Source organism: Myxine glutinosa, chromosome 14 (genome assembly GCF_964187855.1).
Source record: "Myxine glutinosa chromosome 14, kmMyxGlut1.1, whole genome shotgun sequence".
Classification (NCBI taxonomy): Eukaryota; Metazoa; Chordata; class Myxini; order Myxiniformes; family Myxinidae; genus Myxine; species Myxine glutinosa.
In genome coordinates, this window is record NC_136274.1 from 23,488,984 (window position 1) to 23,516,267 (window position 27,284).

General features: G+C 44.5%; 1 protein-coding gene across 24 annotated transcripts in view; it reads right to left on the reverse strand.

Annotated features, from left to right (window-relative positions):
* LOC137439499 (meso-2,3-butanediol dehydrogenase) overlaps positions 1–27,284 on the reverse strand; it is a 72,661-nt gene that overhangs the window by 25,487 nt on the left and 19,890 nt on the right. For 5 of the 24 annotated variants that reach the window (XM_068135295.2, XM_068135291.2, XM_068135298.2 and 2 more), the window contains 7 exons: positions 26,889–26,945; positions 23,861–24,043; positions 23,452–23,630; positions 23,165–23,258; positions 13,601–13,670; positions 9,695–9,731; positions 9,497–9,560 (listed from right to left, as the gene is read on the reverse strand). In XM_068135295.2, the coding sequence (XP_067991396.1) occupies positions 9,497–9,560; positions 9,695–9,731; positions 13,601–13,670; positions 23,165–23,258; positions 23,452–23,630; positions 23,861–24,043; positions 26,889–26,945 (684 nt within the window). Of the gene's footprint in view, positions 1–9,496; positions 9,561–9,694; positions 9,732–13,600; positions 13,671–23,164; positions 23,259–23,451; positions 23,631–23,860; positions 24,044–26,868; positions 26,949–27,284 lie in introns of all 24 variants that reach the window. The other 19 variants (XM_068135294.2, XM_068135289.2, XM_068135290.2 and 16 more) reach the window with 11 other exon arrangements.

Below are 27,284 nucleotides of genomic sequence, written 5' to 3' on the forward strand. Positions count from 1 at the left end.
CCCTTTGGTGCCCGGCAATGACGATTTGCAATGCCTGGAGATGGCATAGGAAAGGAGCGGTGTACAACAAACAAACAAGTACACATACATTCAAAGTACACCGCCCCATGCCAAATAATTAAATATGCTGCAGCGCGGCATTGCCGGGGCGCCTCTGGCGCCCGGCAATACCGCAGTGCAGCTCATTAAGGCTGCATTGGGAGGGAGGGGTGTACACTAATTGATTGATTAATTGTATAATTAAAATCAATAAAAGATTATCACAAAATATTTTCATAATCAATTGGCTAATCGCATAACTAAACCACTAGTGCTTCATCCGAAGATGTATCTTTTAGAAATGTAATTAAATAAGTCATTTATAAAAAATTAAATAATTAATTGATTACTCAATAAATAAATTAATCGATTAATCAATAAATAATTAATAGATGAAATGATTAATCAATAAATCAAAAATATCCTTGATAGCCACATCACTTGGTCACTCATGTCCAAATATTAGCTTTCCAGCTCAAAAGGTGCCTGAGATATTGGCCAAATGAGAAAGAAAATAAATAAATGATTAATAATGAAAATAAATAAATAATAATCATAAAAAAATTAAATTATTAATCAATTTGGTCAGAGAACACATAAACTACCACTATTTCATCAGAATCTGTAACTTTAAAAAAAAAATTTTTTTTGTCATTAATCGAATAATTAAATAATTAATCGATTAATTGATTAATTAATAAATCAAAAATATCCTTTGCAGCCAAATCACCTGGTCATTGGCATGTCCAAATGTCAGCTTCCTAACTCAAAAGGTGCCTGAGTTAATAATGGTCAGAAGAGAAATGAAATTTAATTAATTAAATAAGTACTTAATTAAACGCTAATAATTAAATAACTCCTCAATTAATTGATTATTCAAAAAACAAAAAATACCGTATTTGACAAAGGACTTGCTCACTACTGTGCCGAAATTTCAGCTTCCTAGCTCAAAGGATGGCTGAGATATCGTCCGGACAACCAAGAAAGAAAACAAACAAACAAACAACCAAGAAAACAAACAAACAAGAAACCAGAGTGAAAACTGAGTACTCTCTTTCAGCGTGCGTCACTGCCGAGCCCCCTTTGGTGCCCGGCAATGACGATTTGCAATGCCTGGAGATGGCATAGGAAAGGAGCGGTGTACAACAACCAAGAAAACAAACAAACAAGAAACCAGAGTGAAAACTGAGTACTCTCTTTCAGCGTGCGTCACTGCCGAGCCCCCTTCGGTGCCCAGCAATGACGATTTGCAATGCCTGGAGATGGCATAGGAAAGGAGCGGTGTACAACAAGTACACATACATTCAAAGTACACCGCCCCATGCCAAATAATTAAATATGCTGCAGCGCGGCATTGCCGGGGCGCCTCCGGCGCCCGGCAATACCGCAGTGCAGCTCATTGAGGCTGCATTGGGAGGGAGAGGTGTACACTAATTGATTGATTAATTGTATAATTAAAATCAATAAAAGATTATCACAAAATATTTTCATAATCAATTGGCTAATCGCATAACTAAACCACTAGTGCTTCATCCGAAGATGTATCTTTTAGAAATTTAATTAAATAAGTCATTTATAAAAAATTAAATAATTAATTGATTACTCAATAAATAATTAATCGATTAATCAATAAATAATTAATAGATGAAATGATTAATCAATAAATCAAAAATATCCTTGATAGCCACATCACTTGGTCACTTATGTCCAAATATTAGCTTCCCAGCTCAAAAGGTGCCTGAGATATTGGCCAAATGAGAAAGAAAATAAATAAATGATTAATAATGAAAATAAATAAATAATAATCATAAAAAAATTAAATTGGTAATCAATTTGGTCAGAGAACACATAAACTACCACTATTTCATCAGAATCTGTAACTTAAAAAAAAAATTTTTTTGGGTCATTAATCGAATAATTAAATAATTAATCGATTAATTGATTAATTAATAAATCAAAAATATCCTTTGCAGCCAAATCACCTGGTCATTGGCATGTCCAAATATCAGCTTCCTAACTCAAAAGGTGCCTGAGTTAATAATGGTCAGAAGAGAAATGAAATTTAATTAATTAAATAAGTACTTAATTAAACGCTAATAATTAAATAACTCCTCAATTAATTGATTATTCAAAAAACAAAAAATACCGTATTTGACAAAGGACTTGCTCACGACTGTGCCGAAATTTCAGCTTCCTAGCTCAAAGGATGGCTGAGATATCGTCCGGACAACCAAGAAAGAAAACAAATAAATAATTAATCGATTAATCAATAAATACTTAATAGATGAAATGATTAATCAATAAATCAAAAATATCCTTGATAGCCACATCACTTGGTCACTCATGTCCAAATATTAGCTTCCCAGCTCAAAAGGTGCCTGAGATATTGGCCAAATGAGAAAGAAAATAAATAAATGATTAATAATGAAAATAAATAAATAATAATCATAAAAAAATTAAATTATTAATCAATTTGGTCAGAGAACACATAAACTACCACTATTTCATCAGAATCTGTAACTTTAAAAAAAAAATTTTTTTTGTCATTAATCGAATAATTAAATAATTAATCGATTAATTGATTAATTAATAAATCAAAAATATCCTTTGCAGCCAAATCACCTGGTCATTGGCATGTCCAAATATCAGCTTCCTAACTCAAAAGGTGCCTGAGTTAATAATGGTCAGAAGAGAAATGAAATTTAATTAATTAAATAAGTACTTAATTAAACGCTAATAATTAAATAACTCCTCAATTAATTGATTATTCAAAAAACAAAAAATACCGTATTTGACAAAGGACTTGCTCACTACTGTGCCGAAATTTCAGCTTCCTAGCTCAAAGGATGGCTGAGATATCGTCCGGACAACCAAGAAAGAAAACAAACAAGAAAACAACCAAGAAAACAAACAAACAAGAAACCAGAGTGAAAACTGAGTACTCTCTTTCAGCGTGCGTCACTGCCGAGCCCCCTTCGGTGCCCAGCAATGACGATTTGCAATGCCTGGAGATGGCATAGGAAAGGAGCGGTGTACAACAAACAAGAAACCAGAGTGAAAACTGAGTACTCTCTTTCAGCGTGCGTCACTGCCGAGCCCCCTTTGGTGCCCGGCAATGACGATTTGCAATGCCTGGAGATGGCATAGGAAAGGAGCGGTGTACAATAATCATTAAAAAATTAAATTATCAATCAATTCGGTCACAGAACACATAAACCACCACCATTTCATCAGAATCTGTAACTGGGGGAAAAAATTTTTTTTTAGTAACTAATCGAATAATTAAATAATTAATCGATACATTGATTAATTGATTAATCAATAAATCAAAAATATCCTTGATAGCCACATCACCTGGTCACTCATGTCCAAATATTAGCTTCTGAGCTCAAAAGGTGCCTGAGATATTGGCCAAATGAGAAAGAAGATAAATAAATAATTAATAATGAAAATAAATAAATAAAAATCATAAATTTTTTAAATTATTAATCAATTCGGTCAGAGAACACATAAACTACCACCATTTCATCAGAATCTGTAACTTAAAAAAAAATAAAAAAAATTGTCATTAATAAAATAATTAAATAACTAATCGATTAATTGATTAATTAATAAATCAAAAATAGCCTTTGCAGCCAAATCACCTGGTCATTGGCATGTCCAAATATCAGCTTCCTAACTCAAAAGGTGCCTGAGTTAATGGTCAGAAGAGAAAGGAAATTTGATTAATTAAATAAGTACTTAATTAATCGCTAATAATTAAATAACTCCTCAATTCATTGATTAATCAAAAAAAAAAATACCGTTTTTGACAAAGGACTTGCTCACTATTGTGTCAAAATTTCAGCTTCCTAGCTTAAAGGATGGCTGAGATATCGTCCGGACAAACAAACAAGAAAGCAAGAAAGCAAGAAAGCAAGAAAGAAAACAAGAAAGAAACCAGAGTGAAAACTGAGTACTCTCTTTCAGCGTGCGTCACTGCCGAGCCCCCTTTGGTGCCCGGCAATGACGATTTGCAATGCCTGGAGATGGCATAGGAAAGGAGCGGTGTACAACAAGTACACATACATTCAAAGTACACCGCCCCATGCCAAATAATTAAATATGCTGCAGCGCGGCATTGCCGGGGCGCCTCTGGCGCCCGGCAATACCGCAGTGCAGCTCATTGAGGCTGCATTGGGAGGGAGAAAACCACCGTTTAGAGGCCATTTTCCCCCGCAAAGCGGGGGTTGGCCTTTTCGGGGACCGTGGTAGTTGTTGTTTTTTTTGGTCCCCTTTTTGAAGCAATGTTTTACGGCCGGATGCCCTTCCTGACGCCAACCCTTTTTGCCGCCTTCAACGACAAACAGGGAATTACCAGTGAACTGGTACTCAATTAGCCGACCTCGGAAGGATGACAGGCTGAGTCAACCCCCCTGGCATTAATTCGGCGATCGACCGAGATTCGAACCCAGGATCCTAGGATCCTAAGCCGGCACCCTAGCCGCTAGCCCAACACCAGGGAGAGGTGTACACTAATTGATTGATTAATTGTATAATTAAAATCAATAAAAGATTATCACAAAATATTTTCATAATCAATTGGCTAATCGCATAACTAAACCACTAGTGCTTCATCCGAAGATGTATCTTTTAGAAATTTAATTAAATAAGTCATTTATAAAAATTAAATAATTAATTGATTACTCAATAAATAATTAATCGATTAATCAATAAATAATTAATAGATGAAATGATTAATCAATAAATCAAAAATATCCTTGATAGCCACATCACTTGGTCACTCATGTCCAAATATTAGCTTCCCAGCTCAAAAGGTGCCTGAGATATTGGCCAAATGAGAAGGAAAATAAATAAATGATTAATAATGAAAATAAATAAATAATAATCATAAAAAAATTAAATTATTAATCAATTTGGTCAGAGAACACAAACTACCACTATTTCATCAGAATCTGTAACTTAAAAAAAAAAAATTTTTTTGTCATTAATCGAATAATTAAATAATTAATCGATTAATTGATTAATTAATAAATCAAAAATATCCTTTGCAGCCAAATCACCTGGTCATTGGCATGTCCAAATAACAGCTTCCTAACTCAAAAGGTGCCTGAGTTAATGGTCAGAAGAGAAATGAAATTTAATTAATTAAATAAGTACTTAATTAATCGCTAATAATTAAATAACTCATCAATTAATTGATTAATCAAAAAACAAAAAATACCGTTTTTGACAAAGGACTTGCTCACTATTGTGCCGAAATTTCAGCTTCCTAGCTTAAAGGATGGCTGAGATATCTTCCGGACAAACAAACAAGAAAGCAAGAAAGCAAGAAAGCAAGAAAGAAAACAAGAAAGAAACCAGAGTGAAAACTGAGTACTCTCTTTCAGCGTGTGTCACTGCCGAGCCCCCTTCGGTGCCCAGCAATGACGATTTGCAATGCCTGGAGATGGCATAGGAAAGGAGCGGTGTACAACAAACAAACAACCAGAGTGAAAACTGAGTACTCTCTTTCAGCGTGCGTCACTGCCGAGCCCCCTTCGGTGCCCGGCAATGACGATTTGCAATGCCCGGAGATGGCATAGGAAAGGTGCGGTGTACAACAAGAAAGCAAGAAAGCAAGAAAAAAAAAAACAACCAGAGTGAAAACTGAGTACTCTCTTTCAGCGTGCGTCACTGCCGAGCCCCCTTCGGTGCCCGGTAATGACGTTTCGCAATGCCTGGAGATGGCATAGGAAAGGTGTGGTGTACAATTATCACAAAATATTTTCTTAATCAATTGGCTAATAGCATAACTAAACCACTAGTGCTTCATCCGAAGACCTATCTTTTAGAAATGTAATTAAATGTCATGAATAAAAAATTAAATAATTAATTGATTAATCAATAAATAATTAATCAATTAATCAATAAATAATTCAGCGATTAAATGATTAATCAATAAATCAAAAATATCCTTGATAGCCACATCACTTGGTCACTGTCATGTCCAAATATTAGCTTCCCAGCTCAAAAGGTGCCTGAGATATTGGCCAAATGAGAAAGAAAATAAATAAATGATTAATAATGAAAATAAATAAATAATAATCATTAAAAAATGAAATTACTAATCAATTCGGTCACAGAACACATAAACCCCCACCATTTCATCAGAATCTAACTGAAAAAATAATAATTAGTAATTAATCGAATAATGAAATAATTAATCGATTAATTGATTAATTGATTAATCAATAAATCAAAACTATCCTTGATAGCCACATCACTTGGTCACTCATGTCCAAATATTAGCTTCCGAGCTCAAAAGGTGCCTGAGATATTGGCCAAATGAGAAAGAAAATAAATAAATGATTAATAATGAAAATAAATAAATAATGATCATAAAAAAATTAAATTATTAATCAATTCGGTCAGAGAACACATAAACTACCACTATTTCATCAGAATCTGTAACTTTAAAAAAAACATTTTTTGTCATTAATCGAATAATTAAATAATTAATCGATTAATTGATTAATTAATAAATCAAAAATAGCCTTTGCAGCCAAATCACCTGGTCATTGGCATGTCCAAATAACAGCTTCCTAACTCAAAAGGTGCCTGAGTTAATGGTCAGAAGAGAAAGGAAATTTGATTAATTAAATAAGTACTTAATTAATCGCTAATAATTAAATAACTCCTCAATTTATTGATTATTCAAAAAACAAAAAATACCGTTTTTGACAAAGGACTTGCTCACTACTGTGCCGAAATTTCAGCTTCCTCGCTCAAAGGATGGCTGAGATATCGCCCGGACAAACAAGCAAGAAAACAAGAAAACAAACAAGAAAACAACCCAGAAAACAAACAAACAAACAACCAGAGTAAAAACTGAGTACTCTCTTTCAGCGTGCGTCACTGCCGAGCCCCCTTCGGTGCCCGGCAATGACGATTTGCAATGCCTGGAGATGGCATAGGAAAGGAGCGGTGTACAATAGCCACATCACTTGGTCACTGTCATGTCCAAATATTAGCTTCCCAGCTCAAAAGGTGCCTGAGATATTGGCCAAATGAGAAAGAAAATAAATAAATGATTAATAATGAAAATAAATAAATAATAATCATTAAAAAATTTAATTATTAATCAATTCGGTCACAGAACACAGAAACCACCACCATTTCATCAGAATCTGTAACTGAATTTTTTTTTTAGTAATTAATCGAATAATTAAATAATTAATCGATTAATTGATTGATCAATAAATCAAAAATATCCTTGATAGCCACATCACTTGGTCACTCATGTCCAAATATTAGCTTCCGAGCTCAAAAGGTGCCTGAGATATTGGCCAAATGAGAAAGAAAATAAATAAATGATTAATAATGAAAATAAATAAATCATAATCATAAAAAAATTAAATTATTAATCAATTTGGTCAGAGAACACATAAACTACCACTATTTCATCAGAATCTGTAACTTTAAAAAAAAAAATTTTTTTGTCATTAATTGAATAATTAAATAATTAATCGATTAATTGATTGATTAATAAATCAAAAATAGCCTTTGCAGCCAAATTGCCTGGTCATTGGCATGTCCAAATATCAGCTTCCTAACTCAAAAGGTGCCTGAGTTAATGGTCAGAAGAGAAAGGAAATTTGATTAATTAAATAAGTACTTAATTAATCGCTAATAATTAAATAACTCCTCAATTTATTGATTAATCAAAAAACAAAAAATACCGTTTTTGACAAAGGACTTGCTCACTATTGTGCCGAAATTTCAGCTTCCTAACTCAAAGGATGGCTGAGATATCGTCCGGACAAACAAACAAACAAACAAACAAGAAAGCAAGACAAGTACACATACATTCAAAGTACACCGCCCCATGCCAAATAATTAAATATGCTGCAGCGCGGCATTGCCGGGGCGCCTCCGGCGCCCGGCAATGCCGCAGTGCAGCTCATTGAGGCTGCATTGGGAGGGAGAGGTGTACACTAATTGATTGATTAATTGTATAATTAAAATCAATAAAAGATTATCACAAAATATTTTCATAATCAATTGGCTAATCGCATAACTAAACCAGTAGTGCTTCATCCAAAGATGTATCTTTTAGAAATTTAATTAAATAAGTCATTTATAAAAAATTAAATAATTAATTGATTACTCAATAAATAATTAATCGATTAATCAATAAATACTTAATAGATGAAATGATTAATCAATAAATAAAAAATATCCTTGATAGCCACATCACTTGGTCACTCATGTCCAAATATTAGCTTCCCAGCTCAAAAGGTGCCTGAGATATTGGCCAAATGAGAAAGAAAATAAATAAATGATTAATAATGAAAATAAATAAATAATAATCATAAAAAAATTAAATTATTAACCAATTTGGTGAGAGAACACATAAACTACCACTATTTCATCAGAATCTGTAACTTAAAAAAAAATTTTTTTTGTCATTAATCGAATAATTAAATAATTAATCGATTAATTGATTAATTAATAAATCAAAAATATCCTTTGCAGCCAAATCACCTGGTCATTGGCATGTCCAAATATCAGCTTCCTAACTCAAAAGGTGCCTGAGTTAATAATGGTCAGAAGAGAAATGAAATTTAATTAATTAAATAAGTACTTAATTAAACGCTAATAATTAAATAACTCCTCAATTAATTGATTATTCAAAAAACAAAAAATACCGTATTTGACAAAGGACTTGCTCACTACTGTGCCGAAATTTCAGCTTCCTAGCTCAAAGGATGGCTGAGATATCGCCCGGACAAACAAACAAGAAAACAAACAAACAAGAAAGAAACCAGAGTGAAAACTGAGTACTCTCTTTCAGCGTGCGTCACTGCCGAGCCCCCTTTGGTGCCCGTCAATGACGATTTGCAATGCCTGGAGATGGCATAGGAAAGGAGCGGTGTACAAAAACAAACGACGAGAGTGAAAACTGAGTACTCTCTTTCAGCGTGCGTCACTGCCGAGCCCCCTTCGGTGCCCGGCAATGACGATTTGCAATGCCTGGAGACGGCATAGGAAAGGTGCGGTGTACAATGAAATTTGATTAATTAAATAAGTACTTAATTAATCGATAATAATTACATAACTCCTCGATTAATTGATAAATCAAAAAACAAAAAATACCCTTTTTGACAAAGGACTTGCTCACTATTGTGCCGAAATTTCAGCTTCCTAGCTCAAAGGATGGCTGAGATATCGCCCGGACAAACAAACAAACAAGAAAACAAACAAACAAACAACCAGAGTGAAAACTGAGTACTCCCTTTCAGCGTGCGTCACTGCCGAGCCCCCTTCGGTGCCCGGCAATGACGATTTGCAATGCCTGGAGATGGCATAGGAAAGGTGCGGTGTACAAAAATACAAAATTAACACGTTAGGTTACGCTCAGTAGTGATATGAACCGAATTGCAATGTTGTTGATCTAGATTTAGCAAGTCCACACCTGTGAATAGGCCTGCTCATCCATTCCCGCCCTTTTGTGTATGTCAGTGACGATAACGCCAGGACTGGAAGAAACGCATCACGAGAAGGCAGCGGCACAGTGGAAGAATTAAGACATTGTGGTTTCGGAAAGGAAGCAGTGGAGAAGTGAAAGAGAAAACAGGTGACATGGTGTGCAGATTTCACAATGTGAACTCACCAAACAGCATTCACTCGCACCTTCTTGGAAGCAAGTTCTGTGGAACATACACGATACGTTACAATGTGTAGGATGTGGTGGAGCAAAATTTAAGTGGAGAATCAAGTGACGTATCGCAGAGACCTTGTTTGCTTATGTGAGCTCATGTGGAACGCTGTACAATTAGTTGTAGTGCAGTAAAATGCATGGTGGAATAGCATGTGGTGCAGCATAATGCATGGTGGAATAGCATGTGGTGCAGCATAATGCATGGTGGAATAGCATGTGGTGCAGCATAATGCATGGTGGAATAGCATGTGGTGCAGCATAATGCATGGTGGAATAGCATGTGGTGCAGCATAATGTATAGTGGAATAGCATGTGGTGCAGCATAATGCATGGTGGAATAGCATGTGGTGCAGCATAATGTATAGTGGAATAGCATGTGGTGCAGCATAATGCATGGTGGAATAGCATGTGGTGCAGCATAATGTATAGTGGAATAGCATGTGGTGCAGCATAATGCATGGTGGAATAGCATGTGGTGCAGCATAATGTATCGTGGAATAGCATGTGGTGCAGCATAATGCATGGTTGAATAGCATGTGGTGCAGCATAATGTATAGTGGAATAGCATGTGGTGCAGCATAATGTATAGTGGAATAGCATGTGGTGCAGCATAAAGCATGGTGGAATAGCATGTGGTGCAGCATAATGTATAGTGGAATAGCATGTGGTGCAGCATAATGCATGGTGGAATAGCATGTGGTGCAGTATAATGCATGGTGGAATAGCATGTGCTGCAGAATAATGTACAGTGGCATACAATGTGGTGCAGTATAATGCATGGTGGAATAGCATGTGGTGCAGTATAATGTACAGTGGAATAGCATGTGCTGCAGCATAATGTACAGTGGAATAGCATGTGCTGCAGCATAATGTACAGTGGAATAGCATGTTGTGCAGCATAATGTGTGGTGGCATAGAATGTGGCGCAGTATAATGCATGATGGAAGAGCATGTGGTGCAGTATAATGTACAGTGGAATAGCATGTGGTGCAGCATAATGCATGGTGGAATAGCATGTGCTGCAGTATAATGTACAGTGGAATAGCATGTGCTGCAGTATAATGTAAAGAGGAATAGCATGTGGTGCAGCATAATGCATGGTGGAATCGCATGTGCTGCAGTATAATGTACAGTGGAATAGCATGTGCTGCAGTATAATGTACAGTGGAATAGCATGTTGTGCAGCATAATGTACAGTGGAATAGCATGTGGTGCCGTATAATGCATGGTGGAATCGCATGTGCTGCAGTATAATGTACAGTGGAATAGCATGTGCTGCAGTATAATGTACAGTGGAATAGCACGTGCTGCAGTATAATGTACAGTGGAATAGCATGTTGTGCAGCATAATGTGTGGTGGCATAGAATGTGGTGCAGTATAATGCATGATGGAAGAGCATGTGGTGCAGTATAATGTACAGTGGAATAGCATGTGGTGCAGCATAATGCATGATGGAATAGCATGTGCTGCAGTATAATGTACAGTGGAATAGCATGTGGGGCAGTATAATGTATGATGGCACAACATATGGTGCAGCATAGTGTATGGTGGCACAGCATGTGGTACAGCATAATGTGTGGTGGCATAGAATGTGGTGCAGTGTAATGTACGGTGGCATAGCATGTGGTGCAGAATAATGTATGGTGGCATAGCACGTGGTGCAGAATAATGTATGGTGGCATTGCATGTGGTGCAGAATAATGTATGGTGGCATAGCATGTGGTGCAGAATAATGTATGGTGGCATAGCATGCAGTGCAGCATAATGTATGGTGGCATAGCATGCAGTGCAGCATAATGTATGGTGGCATAGCATGCAGTGCAGCATAATATATGGTGGCATAGCATGTGGTGCAGCATAATGTATGGTGGCATAGCATGTGGTGCAGCATAATGCATGGTGGAATAGCATGTGCTGCAGTATAATGTACAGTGGAATAGCATGTGGTGCAGCATAATGCATGGTGGAATAGCACGTGCTGCAGGATAATGTACAGTGGAATAGCATGTGGTGCAGCATAATGCATGGTGGAATAGCATGTGCTGCAGTATAATGTACAGTGGAATAGCATGTGGTGCAGCATAATGTACAGTGGAATAGCATGTGCTGCAGTATAATGTACAGTGGAATGGCATGTGCTGCAGTATAATGTACAGTGGAATAGCATGTGGTGCAGCGTAATATATGGTGGCATAGCATGTGGTGCAGTATAATGTATGGTGGCATAGCATGTGGTGCAGCGTAATATATGGTGGCATAGCATGCAGTGGAGTGAGTGATCCCTGGTGTTGGGCTTGCGGCTAGGGTGCCGGCTTAGGATCCTAGGATCCTGGGTTCGAATCTCGGTCGCTCGCCGAATTAATGCCAGGGGGGTTGACTCAGCCTTTCATCCTTCCGAGGTCGGCTAATTGAGTACCAGTTCACTGGTAATTCCCTGTTTGTCGTTGAAGGCGGCAAAAAGGGTTGGCGTCAGGAAGGGCATCCGGCCGTAAAACATTGCTTCAAAAAGGGGACCAAAAAAACAACAACTACCAGGGTCCCCGAAAAGGCCAACCCCCGCTTTGCGGGGAAAAATGGCCTCTAAACGGTGGTTTTATAGCATGCAATGCAGCATAATGTATGGTGGCATAGCATGTGGTGCAGCATAATGTATGGTGGCATATCATGTGGTGCAGCATAATGTATGGTGGAATAGCATGTGGTGCAGCGTAATGTATGGTGGCATAGCATGTGGTGCAGCATAATGTATGGTGGCATAGCATACAGTGCAGCATAATGTATGGTGGCATAGCATGCAGTGCAGCATAATGTATGGTGGCATAGCATGCAGTGCAGCATAATGTATGGTGGCACAGCATGTGGTGCAGCATAATATGTGGTGGCATAGCATGCGGTGCAGCATAATGTATGGTGGCATAGCATGTGGTGCAGCATAATGTATGGTGGAATAGCATGTGGTGCAGCGTAATGTATGGTGGCATAGCATGTGGTGCAGCATAATGTATGGTGGCATAGCATGTGGTGCAGCATAATATATGGTGGCATATCATACAGTGCAGCATAATGTATGGTGGCATATCATACAGTGCAGCATAATGTATGGTGGCATAGCATGTGGTGCAGCATAATGTATGGTGGCATAGCATGTGGTGCAGCGTAATGCATGGTGGCATAGCATGTGGTGCAGCGTAATGTATGGTGGCATAGCATGTGGTGCAGCGTAATGTATGGTGGCATAGCATGTGGTGCAGCGTAATGTATGGTGGCATAGCATGCAGTGCAGTGTAACGTACAGTGGCATAGCATAATGTGCAGCATAATGTTGGGTGGTAGCCAGACACAGATATATGCAGAATGAAGAACTAGTTTTGCTGGTGAAAGCTGGTGTCAATCTGCGTCGGCAGACAGGAAGAATAATACATTAAATCAACAAGAAGTTGATCGAGGTATGATAACCACCGTGGGAAGCAAGGTAAAGCTGTCGTTTCAGGGGTTAACCCTTTGTTTGAGCAAAAGAGACGGAGTCACAGGTGACGGTTGATATACTGACCTACTCACACCTTTGACTCGCTCCTACCCGATAACCAAAGCCTCGCTTCTCTCCCGGGTCCTTTTTGCACCGATGAAGGTTTAGCAAAATGAAACATCAACTTTTCCTTGCTTCCCATGGCGGTTAGCCAACCTCAATTACCGTCCTGTCGATTTCATCCATGATATATGGCAGTTGTGGGTTTGGCTCGGTATGATATGGCTCGGTGAAACAGCCAAACTTAGCGAGGTGAAGTATTTCCCCGGGCTGAAGTGACATTGCAGCAAAGGAAACACGGCACGATATGAGAGAAAGGTGCATGCCCTACCCAGAGCGGTGCAGCGGGTGAACTGATCAATTGCTGCCTTTGACATGCAGTATGCCAGCACACCGGGAAACTAAAACACACAAATACATTCAGATTAATGTTGAAGGCATTGCACGTTAGAATCTTAAAAATTCTTTCACACGAGTTTGTGGCTTGAAGGGATTAAAATAATTTAATTTGCACGTGATCAAAAAACTGCAAAAATGAATTTGCCATTTGAATATTTGCCACTCCGCATCCTTTATACTGTGGTGCTCTGCACACACGACTCGATTGCCAGAGAGGTAGGCCACAACGCGTGGATACAAACGAAAGTACTTTATTACAAGCTCGCACATCAGCACTGGGCGGGCTCGACCTTCGAGCCCGCATATATGTCCCCAGGCCACGCCTTGCCCCCGGGCGTGGCCGGTCGGCCAAAAGGCGGGGCAAGTATGCCAGTTCCACGCCTGGCCTGGTGCGCGGAATTATTGATCGTTGTGCCCGCCACACGCACCCCCCCAGAATTCCCTCGCACCTGAAGGGTGAGCTTGCGGGGAAGCCGGATGACCCGGCCGAAACGCCCTCTGGCGATGTGTGCAGGGCTGGGGGGTAGCGGGACGGCAGGGCTGATGTCTGACCGCCGGGGGGTGGCCTCGACGCGGAGGCAGAGCTGCTTGCGGGGGGTGGTCAAGATTGAGGTGGGCCGGCTTGAGGCGGTCCACGGAGATACGATCCGGAGCACCGCCGATGTCCACAGTGAAATGTTTGTCCCCGGTCTCCAGCACGTGGAAAGGCCCGTCGTACGGGGGCCGCAGCGTTGCCCGGTGGGCGTCGTGCCGGACGAAAACGTACTCTGCCGTTGCAAAGCTCCGGAGCGACGTGGGAGGGCGGGCAACCGTGGTGTGCCGTCGGCACCGGGGCGAAACTCCTGGCGGCCTCCTGCAGGGTGGAGCGCTGTTTCGCCGCGGACCAATGAGCCGTGGATAAACTCGCCTGGCACCCGCAGCGGCTGCCCGAAGACCAGCTCTGCCGAGGACGCGCGCAGGTCGTCCTTGGGCGCCGTCCTGAGGCCCAGCAGGACCCAGGGGAGCCTGTCAGCCCAGCTGCCGTCGTGGAGGCTGGCCCGGAGTGCGGCCTTCATTGAGCGATGAAAGCGCTCGCACAGGCCATTGGCCTGGGGGTGGTAGGCCGTGGTGCGGTGCAGTTTGACGCCGAGCCCTTGCGCCACCGCTCCCCAGAGCTCCGAGGTGAACTGGGGGCCGCGGTCGGACGAGATGTCTGAGGGGGGCACCAAACCGGGCAACCCACGTGGCGATGAAAGCTTGCGCGATGTCAGCCGCAGCCGTCGCCGCCAATGGCACGGCCTCCGGCCACCGGGTGGTGCGGTCCACCACGGTGAGGAGGTGGGTGAACCCCCACGAGGGGGGCATAGGTCCCACCAAGTCGACGTGGACGTGGTCGAACAGACGCTCGGGCACCGTAAACGGGGCCAACGGGTCCCGGGTGTGGCGGTGGACCTTTGCGCGCTGGCACGCGAGGCACGTCCTGGCCCAGTCGCGGACGTTCTTCCTGAGGCCATGCCAGACGAACTTCACCGCGACGAGCTTCTGGGAGGCCTTCGTGCCTGGGTGGGACAGGCCGTGGATGGCGTCGAAAACCAGGCGCTGCCAGCCAGCGGGCACGATGGGGCGAGGCCGGCCGAGGGAGACGTCGCACAAGAGGGCCGTGCCCGCGACGTCGAACGGCACCTCAGTGACGCGGACGCCCGTGACGGCGGTCCGCAAGGCCTGGACGTCGGGGTCGGCGGTCTGGTCCTCCGCCATCCAGGCATAGTCGATCCCGAGGTGGACCGCGTGTGCGACGGACCGGGAAAGGCAATCCGCCACCGGGTTGTCTTTACCTGCGACGTGACGGATGTCCGTCGTATACTCTGACACGGCAGAGAGGTGACGTTGCTGCCGGGCCGACCATGGCTCGGCGACCTTGGCCATCACGAACACGAGGGGCTTGTGATCAACGAAAGCCATGAACGGGCGGCCCTCGAGCAGATGGCGGAAGTGTCGGACCGCCAGGTGGAGCCCGAGCAGCTCGCGGTCGAAAGTGCTGTAGCGGCGTTCGTGCGGGCGAAGCTGCCGGTTAAAAAACGCCAGCGGCTGCCAAACACCACTCACCCACTGCTCGTGCACCGCGCCCACCGCGTAGTCCGACGGGTCGGTGGTGAGGGCGATCGGTGCATCGGGCGCCGGGTGCGCCAGCATGGTGGCGTTGGCCAGGGCCAGCTTTGCGCCCGCAAACGCCGTGGCCATCGGCTCCGACCAGGCGATGTCACCTTTGCCCGGCTTGCCCCGGAGGGCCTCGTGCAGGGGGCGGAGGAGCTGGGTGACGTGAAGCACGAAGCGGTGGTAAAAATTTACCATGCCCAGGAATTCCTGGAGCCCCTTGATCGTGCGGGGGCGCGGGAAACCCCTGACCGCCTCCACCTTGGCCGGTAAAGGGACGGCCCCGTGCCTGGTGATGCGGTGCCCCAAGAAGTCGATGGCGGTGATGCCGAAACGGCACTTCGCGGGGTTGATGATCAGGCCATGCTGACCCAGGCGTTCGAAGAGCGTGCGGAGGTGGAGCAGGTGCTCCTCCCGGGACGCGCTCGCGACTAGGATGTCGTTCCAGGTAGACGTAGATGAAAGGTAAGTCGTGCAAGACGCTGTCCATGAGCCGCTGGAACGCCTGGGCCGCATTCTTCAACCCAAAAGGCATCCGCAGGAACTCAAAGAGGCCGAAAGGGGTGATGATGGCCGTCTTTGGGACATCGTCCGGTTGTACGGGGACCTGGTGGTAACCCCGGATGAGGTCCACCTTGGAGAAAACGGTCGTGTTTGCCAACCGGGCGGAAAAGTCCTGGATATGTGGGACCGGGTAGCGGTCGGGGGTGGTGGCATCATTGAGCCGGCGGTAGTCACCGCACGGCCACCATCCGCCGCCGGGCTTGGGCACAATGTGCAGAGGAGAAGCCCATGCGCTGTTGGAGCGCCGTACGATGCCCAGCCGCTCCAGCGTGGCAAACTCCGCTTTCACCATGGCGAGCTTCGTGGGGTCAAGGCGGCATGCCCGGGCGTAGACCGGTGGCCCGGCCGTGGGGATATGGTGCTCCACCCCGTGTTTGACGGCCACCGCTGAAAAGGTGGGCCGCGTGAGGGCCGGGAAACTGGCGAGGAGGCGGGTAAACAAATCCGCTGCCGGAAGCGTACAGACTAACCTCGCCGGGACGGAACCTTTCAGCAAGCCTCTTGGCAAGCCGCTCGGTGAGCCGCTCAGCGAGCTGCTCAACGAGCCGCTCAGCGAACAAGCGAGCGAGCTGAAGGTCTCGGCCTGGACGAGACGTCGACGCTTAACGTCGACCAACAGCCCATGCACACAAAGGAAGTCCGCACCGAGCAGGGCCATTGGCACGCTGGCGGTGACGAACGACCATTGGAAGCGCTGCCCTCTGAACCGCAGTGAGAGGCAACGCTACCCGAATGTGCTGATGGGTGTGCCGTTGGCGGCAAGCAAAGTGGGGCCCCGGCCCGCAGCTTGCTTGTCGGACGCGGAGGCAGGGAGGACGCTTAACTGCGCTCCCGTGTCGCAAAGAAAACGACAACCGGATGAGGTGTCCGTGATGAACAGGAGGCTGCTGGAATGGCCGACGCTCATGGCCGCAAGTGAGCACCGGCCCGGTCGTTTCCCGACCCGTCAAAAGAACACGGCGGGCGGCACGTTCTAGTCTTGCGGCCAAACCTGGCATGATAGTAGCACCAGGTTTGCGGCAGTGGCCCCCGCGGCGGCCGTGCCGGCGGCGGTGGTGGCAGCGGCGGTAGTGGGCGGGGCGTAGCAGCGGCCACGAGGGAGCAGGGGGCGCTGTAGCCTCCGCACCGGGATCCACTACGGCAGCACCGTACACCGACCGCGTGTCGCAGGCCGCGAAAAACTTGTCGGCCTCTCCGGCCAGGGCGCGGGGTTCCGTTATTTTGGAACCGGCCAGCGCGAGGCGCACCCTGTACAGGTAGCTGGCGGAGGCAAAGTGCTCGGAACAGGAAATCCGGGCGCTGGTCTCCAAGAAGGGACAGCATAAAATCCATCCGAACGGACGGTCGTGTGTCGCCGAGGGCGGGAAGGTCCAGGAGGCGGTCGGCGCGTTCGACCTCCGTGAGCCCGAACGTGGCGAGGAGGAGACGTTTGAGCGCCGCGTACTTGTGGTCGCCCGGCGGGCGCCGAAGGATGGACATGACGCGGGCGGCAGTGCCGGGCCCGAGGGCGGTGACCACGTGGTAGTACATGGTCTCATCCGCCGTGACGCCCCGGAGTTGGAATTGAGCTTCGGTTTGGACAAACCAGACGTCGGCTTGCGCTTCCCAGAACTCCGGGAGTTTGCTGGCGTTGGTAGCCATGGCGCGTTCGGGGGTCAGCAACGGCTGAACCAGTCGGGGTCACCAGTGTGGTGCTGTGCACACACGACTCGATTGCCAGAGAGGTAGGCCACAACGCGTGGATACAAACGAAAGTACTTTATTGCAAGCTCGCACATCAGCACTGGGCGGGCTCGACCTTCGAGCCCGCATATATGTCCCGAGGCCACGCCTTGCCCCCGGGTGTGGCCGGTCGGCCGAAAGGCGGGGCATGTATTCCAGTTCCACTCCTGGCCGCTCGCGCCACCCACTGGTGCGCGGAATTATTGATCGTTGTGCCCACCACAATACTACCCACTGAACACTTGTGGTCATTTTCTGAAATGTCTCGTACCTCCTGATGCTTCTGCTCGTCCTCTCTCAGACTCTGACATGTTGAACAGTAATAACAATCAATCCTCTCAACGTCTCTCTTTGTAAGTCAAAAAGGGGCTGTTCGTTAGTGATCACGTATCACGATTTTCTTCTACCTGTCGAACATGAAACCATTCACTGATCCGACTCTATTATCAAACTCACATATTCAGCATAATGCTCACCAACACTTCATGCAACACTTCCGTTCTAATCTCTCTCAGTCGTGTGTTGTGCTTGCTTGTGATACACCCAAACCTAGTCATCTCAGCTTCATGCACGACTCGTGCTGCACTGAACCCTTCGTGGCTGAGGACCATTTCAAAAGTTTTGTGTCTGGCCTTGCTGCGTCAAAATGTCCATATTTTCAAACATTGTGCCGAAAAGTAATAACAACCTTCCTTGCTCGCTGGGTGTCAGCATGGTGCAGCTCCTGCTGCCAATTACAGCTGAACATTGGCCCGAGGCACATTGCAAGTGAGTTTTCCACATTCTGGCACACAGTATGTACAATAATAAAATTCCATGTTCTGCTGAGAAAGAAAGAAACGCCTGGTGTTGGCTTAGCGGTTCGGGTGCCGGCTTGGGATCCAAGGATCCTGGGTTCAAATCCCGGGCGATCACTGAATTAACACCAGGGGGGTTGACTCAACCTGTCATCCTTCCGAGGTCGGCAAATTGAGTACCAGCTCACTGGTAATTCCCTGCGTGTCGCAAGAGGTGACTAATAGGGTTGGCGGCAGGAAGGGCATCCGACCGTAAAATATTGCTTCAAAAAGGGGACCATGGTGCCCAAAAAAAGGCCAACCCCCGCCCTGCGGGGAAAAATGGCCTCGATAGGCAGTTCTTTTTTTGTTGTTGTTCTACTGAGAAAGACTTACACACGTTCATCACCTAACAAAAGAGGCATTGGGGAACCATTCCTCTTGGTTTGAAACCATAGGGAGGTGGGTGAATGCGATTTGGAGAAGACGCGAGTCTGTTGATGACGTCACGAGTGAGACTGGCCAATCACTGACGGAGGAGGAAAACGTTTAGGAAAAATGATGCCATTCTGCATCTCAAATGAAGCATTACCTGGACTGGGATTGCAGAGAAAGACTCAGGCATTTCCCTAAAGCACATTCTGCATCATAAACCCAAAAAATGGAAAGGATGAAGATTTGTTCAAAATGTATAGCGATCAATAATTCTCAATTGGCCACAATATACTTATGCGAGATGAAAAATAGAAAAAATAAAAGGAAACTAGAACTGCCACTTGAAAACTTCTGGCAGTGATGACCGGTTTACTCGCACCCACTTTTGATACAACCCCACTTTTGATATAACCCCACTTTTGATACAACCCCACTTTTCATACAACCCCACTTTTCATACAACCCCACTTTCATTGGACATGCTTTGACACAACCCCCTTGGATACAACCCCGACACACACACACACACATCCCCCCTACCCCCTCCCACACACACACATCCCCCCTACCCCCTCCCACACACACACATCCCTCCCCCCTACACACACATACACACACACACACACACACACATTTTCCCCCCTACCCCTCACCCACATACACACACAAACATGCACACATCCCCCACCCCCCCCACACACACACACACACACACATATCCCCCCACCCCTAACACACACACAAACACACGCACACATCCCCCCACCCCCAACACACACACACACACACACACACACACACACACACACACACACACACACACACACACACACACACACACACACACACACACACACACACACACATCCAGACAAATGCACATTCCCCTCCCCCCACCCCCCAAGACACATCCCCCACCACACAACCCCCCCCCCCCACACACACACACATCCCCACACACACAGACATTCCCCCTACCCCCCACCCACATCACAAACACATGCACACATCCCCCCAACCCCCAACACACACACAAACACACGCATACATCCCCCCCACCCCCAACACACACACACACACACACACACACACACACACACACACACACCCCTAACACAAACACGCACACATCCCCCCACCCCCCCCAACCCTAACACACATGCACACACACAAACACCCCCACACCCCTCCCCCCACATGCACACCCCTCCACACGTACACACACCCCGCCCCACCTCGACACATACACATGCCCCCCCCCATACGCACACCCCAATCCCCCCCCCCCTACACACACACACACACCCCACCCCCAACACACACACATATCCACACACACACACACACACACACACACACACACACACACACACACACACACACACACACACACACCCCTCCCCCCACACGCACACACATATCCAGACAAATGCACATCCCCCTCCCCCCAACCCCCACCCCCCAAGCCACATCCCCCACACACATCCCCCGACGCACAACCCCCTCCCCCCCCCCCCCCCCCACACACACACACACATCCCCACACACACACATTCCCCTACCCCCCACCCACATACACACACACAAACACATGCACACATCCCCCCACCCCAACCCCCAACACACACACACACACACACACACACACACACACACACACACACACACACACACACACACACACACACACACACACACACACACACACACACACACACACACACACCACCCTAACACACACAAACACATGCATACATCCCCCCACCCCCAACACACACACACACAAATCCCCCCACCCCTAACACAAACACACGCACACATCCCCCCACCCCCCCCAACCCAAACACACATGCACACACACAAACACCCCCACACCCCTCCCCCCACATGCACACCCCTCCACACACACACACCCCCCACCTCGACACATACACATACACACACACACACCCCCCCCCCCCACCATATGCACACCCCAACACCCCCCCCCCCCACACACACACACACCCACACACACATATTCCCCCTCCCCCCCACACGCACACCCCTCCACACATACACCCCCCCCCCCCACATACACACATATCCACCCCCCCCCCCCCCAACACACACGCCCACACACACACACATCCACACACACACACACACACATACACCCTCCCCCCCACCACACCCACACAAACACACATACCCCCACCCCCCCCCCCCCCACCCCTAACACACATACACACGCACACACCAACCCCCCCCCACACACACACATCCCTCCTCCCCCCCCCCACACCCACACACACATCCACACATGTCAATCCATGCACTGATTGCAGAAAAAGCCATTTTAAAAAGAAAATTAAGCTGAAATTGCAGACAGAATTATTTATTTTATCTGAGAAGCTAAACGATTCTTCTTCTTCTTTCGTACCTCAAACTTTATGTGAAATGCGATCGATTAAAAAAAAATCAGAATTTGAGCAAATCTGTTTCATTCCTTTGTTAATATGTCTCCCCTATTGATAAATCTGCAATTTGAATTTCATTTGAGGTTGAAATGACCGCGGGAGATCGTGTGATAATGATCACGTCCTGGAAGGGAATCTTCTTCTTCAGTCGCTCACAACTTTGAGTGAAATACGATCGAGTTAAAAATAGTCAGAATTTGAGCAAATCTGTTTCATTCGTTTGTTAATATGCCTCATCTATTGACAAATCTGCAATTATAATTTTTTTTGAGGTTCAAATGACCGCCGGAGATCGCGTTATCGTGATCACGTTCTGGAAAGACAATTGGTGTGTTTCTTCTTCTTTCAACAATAAAGACATAGCTTCGAGACCGTACATCCAATCATCTTGAAAGTTTGCACACTTGTTCCGCTTGATGAGAGCTACATTGCATTAAAAACTCAAGTCGATCCATGCAGTGGTTGAAGAGTTACAAGCTTTTTAAAATTTAACTTCCATTATTTATTGCGGCCAAACCATGTGACTTATCAAAACGTCTCAAGTAACGTTGAAACATACCCCCATGAGGAACATTTGTGTAAAGTTTCCACTCGATATCTCCACAAATTATGGAGGTGATTCCATTTCTAGTTTGAGCTTTAAAACGTCATAACTCTGAAACCATGTGTCAGATGATGTCGTGCTCGTTGACTTTTTTGTTCGTCATGGGTATGCGAATATGCATGCCAAGTTTGGGCTCGATCCGTTCAGCCGTTGCGGAGAAAAATGGTTTTTTGTGTTTTTTTCACAGAAAACAAGATGGCGGCCGAACCATGTGACGTATGACTTCGAAAATTTTTGCATTCTGAGTTTTTTTTAACGAAGCATCTGGGAAAAAAATCCCATTTTCGGGGGAGAAAAATTTTTGTTTGACGAATTCTAACCTCTTAACGTTAGCATTTTTTATATACTCGATACACATGGCTTTTGTTCCCGTTGAAGAGTTCTTTAGAATGAGCCATTCCTCAAATTTTTCCATTGAGGCGTTTCGGAGATACAGAGGGGAAAAGTTGAATTTGTTTTACAAGATGGCGCCCATACCACGTGACCTATGACGTCATAATTAGCATTAAAAAATTCTAGGAGCCGAGACGATCATTTGATGAAAATTTCCTGTCAATCCGACCAGCGGTTGCTGAGAACATTAATTATGAAGTTTTCGGAGGTGCAAAATAGGGCGGAAGAATAATAATAAGAAAAACTCTAGCAGTAATAATAGGTTACTCTCCATTTCATGGAGAGTAAACCTAAAAAACTCTAGCAGTAATAATAGGTTACTCTCCATTTCATGGAGAGTAAACCTAATTAAGGAAAGAGTGAGATGGGCATGCAATGTCGAGGTGAACCAAGCAGGCTGGTTTTCATACCGATCGCTGTCCATTGACGCTAGACACGTTAACAATGCACCCCTGGGTGGTGATGAGATGCGGGACAGCAAGGTGTGTCAGCTGGTATGCTGACCTGTATTAAAGCAAGCAGGTAATAATCAAAATTCGTCATCCATAAAACTGGGAGAAAAATAAAAACACAAAAGGAAGGAAAACGTCGACATCTATGCATTAACACTTAAAATATTTTAAAACTGTCTGATGATCAAGAAAAAGAAGAAGAGCACGAACATGAAGAGGTGGGTACAGTAGGTCGTGCCACTTACCGTACATTGATGTTCATGACACGATCCAATTGCTCGAGTGAAGTTTCTTGGATAGAACCGACTTCTAGAATGCCTGCGTTATTCACAAGCACATCCAGCTTTCCGTAGTGTTTGAGGACTTGCTCCATTAGTTTCTCCAGCTCACCCTCTTGGCATAGGTCTGCAACTACTACAAGGGGCTATGACAAGATTGAAAAGGAAGAGAAAAAGGACAACAGCTTCTCAGTTTCATTTGAATGGATAATAACATTCCCAATCTTCCAAAAAGAACGTGAGAAAAACAAACCAAGTCGTGAGGTGTATGTTGATCAAATAAAAAATGGATCAACAGCTCTCCTGTTGGATAATACAAACCACTTGAATCATGGCCAATGACCATGCAAAACAATTGCACATTGCACAACCTCACCTTTTTATCAGCCACTTGTTGGCACCGCCTGGCAACATTTTCCAGGGCTGTGGCATTCCGTCCAGTCAATGCCAGCTTAGCACCCAGCTGTGTCATGAGCTCTGCAGTGCAGGCCCCAATGCCCGAGCTAGCACCGGTGATCAGCGCCACCTTATCAATTAGAGACCCAATCAGATGGGGCTTCTGTTGAAATTAAAAGGAAGGTGTTCGGGGAAAGATCAAAAGGGAAGAGTTAAAGGATTTAGGGGGGAGGAGCAAGAATTGAGAGGCATAAAAGGAATTGAAGGTGAACAGGGGAAGAGTGGGTCATGATTCCACAATATTAGGCTGGGCCAAATCGGAGGTGATTTTCCTAATTCAATGTAATTTACCTAAAAGTTGTGAGTGAGTATCAGGAACAAAATCATGAAAAAAAAATTCAAAAATATTGACGTTTTACGGTCAGACAGCCCGTTACCATAGCAACAGTTACAGATGACTCAAAAAATGCCTAAATTGACGATTTCTCAAGCTGTGTTTGACCCCCAGAGTTGATTCTGGTACCAAAAGATGCAGAATTGAAAGCCAAGGATGATTGGATAGCTTAACAATGTCTGTGACACAATTCAATACCACTTTTATCCAAAAAACTGATTTTTGTCTGAAATTTCAAGCATATTTATGGAAAAAAATTGAAAATTTTGCTTTTTAATCATAGGATAACCATTAATCAAATTAAATTTACTTCAAATTGTCTTTTACAACCTTGTATTGTCCAGTTTTTATAACTGTTATAACGTTGTTTAAATTTGGCCATCTTAATTTCAATAAAAAAAAGTTAACAAAAGCAGCTTACAATCATTAATTTTAATGCCTGCTTTCGGTTGTTACTGTAACCATTCATCAGGCAAGTATGCTGTTTTTGTTTACTTTTCTCATTCAAACATTATATTAATAATTGTTTTTTTATTGCAGTGCATCACATAGGCAATTAGGCATGGATACAAAAGCCAAGACCGTGTTGTGGCTCTTCTAAAAGTGTCCCCCCATCTTCAATCTACCAGGAAACCAGGGATTCACTGGCCCTTATCCACCAACAGGGGAACTGGTTGTTCTCCAGTACCATGGGTATCACAGACATCTGCAGGAAACCAGCCACCTTCAGTCTAGCAAAAAGGATGCAGTCAAGCTTGTAGTGAAGGACTTGCAGGACCGTCGGCAGCTGGGAGATATCTACACACCCGAAGAGCTGGAAGACATAACCAGTCTCGCTGCATTCATGTCAGTCTTCTACACTAAAGCGTGGTTGACATGTACCAGTGCTGCAGATGCACCATCTAACGACCTGTACCTGATGAAGAACCTCCTCAAGGCTGAGGCCAGTATCGCAAAGAATCCAACAAAGTGGCCTGCCAAATTTCTGTCCTTTGTGACTGTGGCCTGAGAGAAGCTACAAAACCATTTGTGGTACCTCTCAGAGAGATTGGTCTCTTTGGCACTCTTCTCGGACAGAACGTCATCTGACAAGCAGACTATGAGAAGGGCTATGCTCAGGTACCATGGGACTGCACATAACATGATACAGGAGATGCCAGCCTCACAGCAATTGGGGAGTAAAGCCCTCAAAGACTTTGTTGGTTACGACTCTTGGAGCATGTTTGAACTCTTGGGTATTGACTCCAGTTTTGTCAAGCTCCCCGTTGCACAGTGGCCCACCGCAGACAGCTATCGTCATGGCAAGGAAGTTGTGGCCAAACTCCCAGTTATCAATGACGCAGCAGAGCGGACACTTGGACTTGCCACAGATTTGAACACTAACAAGGCCCCCACATCTGAGGCGCAGCTCCAGGCTCTATACAGGGTTGTGAAGGGCGTCAGGGAGAAGCTGCATTGACTGGCAACATCCACTGAGGGTGTGACTAAGAAGTCATTGGCCTCCATTGATTACAATTGGGACTAGGTTTTTTATTTTGTTATCAATGTTCAATGTCAGACCTTAAATTTGAGACAAAAAAGCTTAATCAATGACAAAAGTTAATTTAAAGTACATTTAATTTGACTATAGCTCTGATTAATGATTATCCTATGATTAAAAAGCAAAATTTTCATTTTTTTCTCAAACAAATGCCTTAAATTTGAGATGAAAATGAGTTTTTGGGATAAAAGTTGTATTGAATTGTGTCACAGACATTGTTAAACTATCCAATCATCCTTGGCTTTCAATTCTGAATCTTTTGGTACCAGAATCAACTCTGGGGGTCACACACAGCCTGAGAAATCATCGATTTTAAGAATTTTTTGAGTCGTCTGTAACGGTTGCTATGGTAACGGGCTGTTTTACCGTAAGACGTCAATAATTTTGAAAAAACATTTCATGGTTTTGTTTCTGTTACCCAGCCACAACTTTTAGGTAAATTCCAACCTTGTAGTATGAAAAATTGAGAATCACCCCTGATTTGGCCCAGCCTATTCCACATGCTGCGCTGACTTCAAGCAACCATTGAAATTGGTTTAACATACCTTTAGTCATTGTGGTATACTGTTTATTCTACCAGGTGAGCGCCAGGGGTATGACTAGGTTGCAGACAGCAACCGCTCAGGGTCATATTACCTTTCAGACTTAGGAGCGTTAAAGTGGTGCCTGGAACCCTCTTACACTCTCAATGTCAGAATTGCCGGTCTTACTTTCTTTCTCACTCAAACTATCACTACTGAGCTGGCTTCAACCTCTCTCCCTCGCAAACAAACACCATACACTTTTCATCATACATCAACTATGGATAAAGATAGCCACCACTACATTGAGTAGGTATGTCACAGTGTCAAGTGCAGAGATGAGAAGTATGACTATTCAAACAAAAAATATCAAACATCAGAGATGCTGGCCTATATTCATAACCATTAGTCGTGCAAATAATAAATCACGTACCTTTACCTGTTTGGTCCACATTTAAAATGGGAGATAACCAAATTTAATAGGCTGGGGAAAGCATAACATGGAGCCATGTTTCAAAAATATGCGGACTCACGGCTGAAGGTGTGGACCCACCGTTTGGAGGGCTTCTGGGCTGCAAGGGTCGAAATCTTGATGAAGAGCAGAGTCCATCTGCTGGCAAATAAATAAAGAAATAAATCAGTTACAAATTATACAAGTTGCAAATCAGACTTCAGAGCTACAACTAATTTGTGCTTTGCTATTAAAATAGAGTTAAGTGTAGAGTGTTGTAGGGTTTGGATAATTTACGACATCCTTGAAATGTTGATGAAACGTTTGTTTAGGAATATTGGCATTACTGTCCAATAACCTATTGTGATTGGGAGGAACAATTTTGTTTAACGAAAAGAGAATATGACGATGTGTTTGTGCAAATGATGAATGAACGTATTCACACTATAGTGATTAACCCTAGATAGGTGTACCCCTGGATATGCCTATGCGTGTACC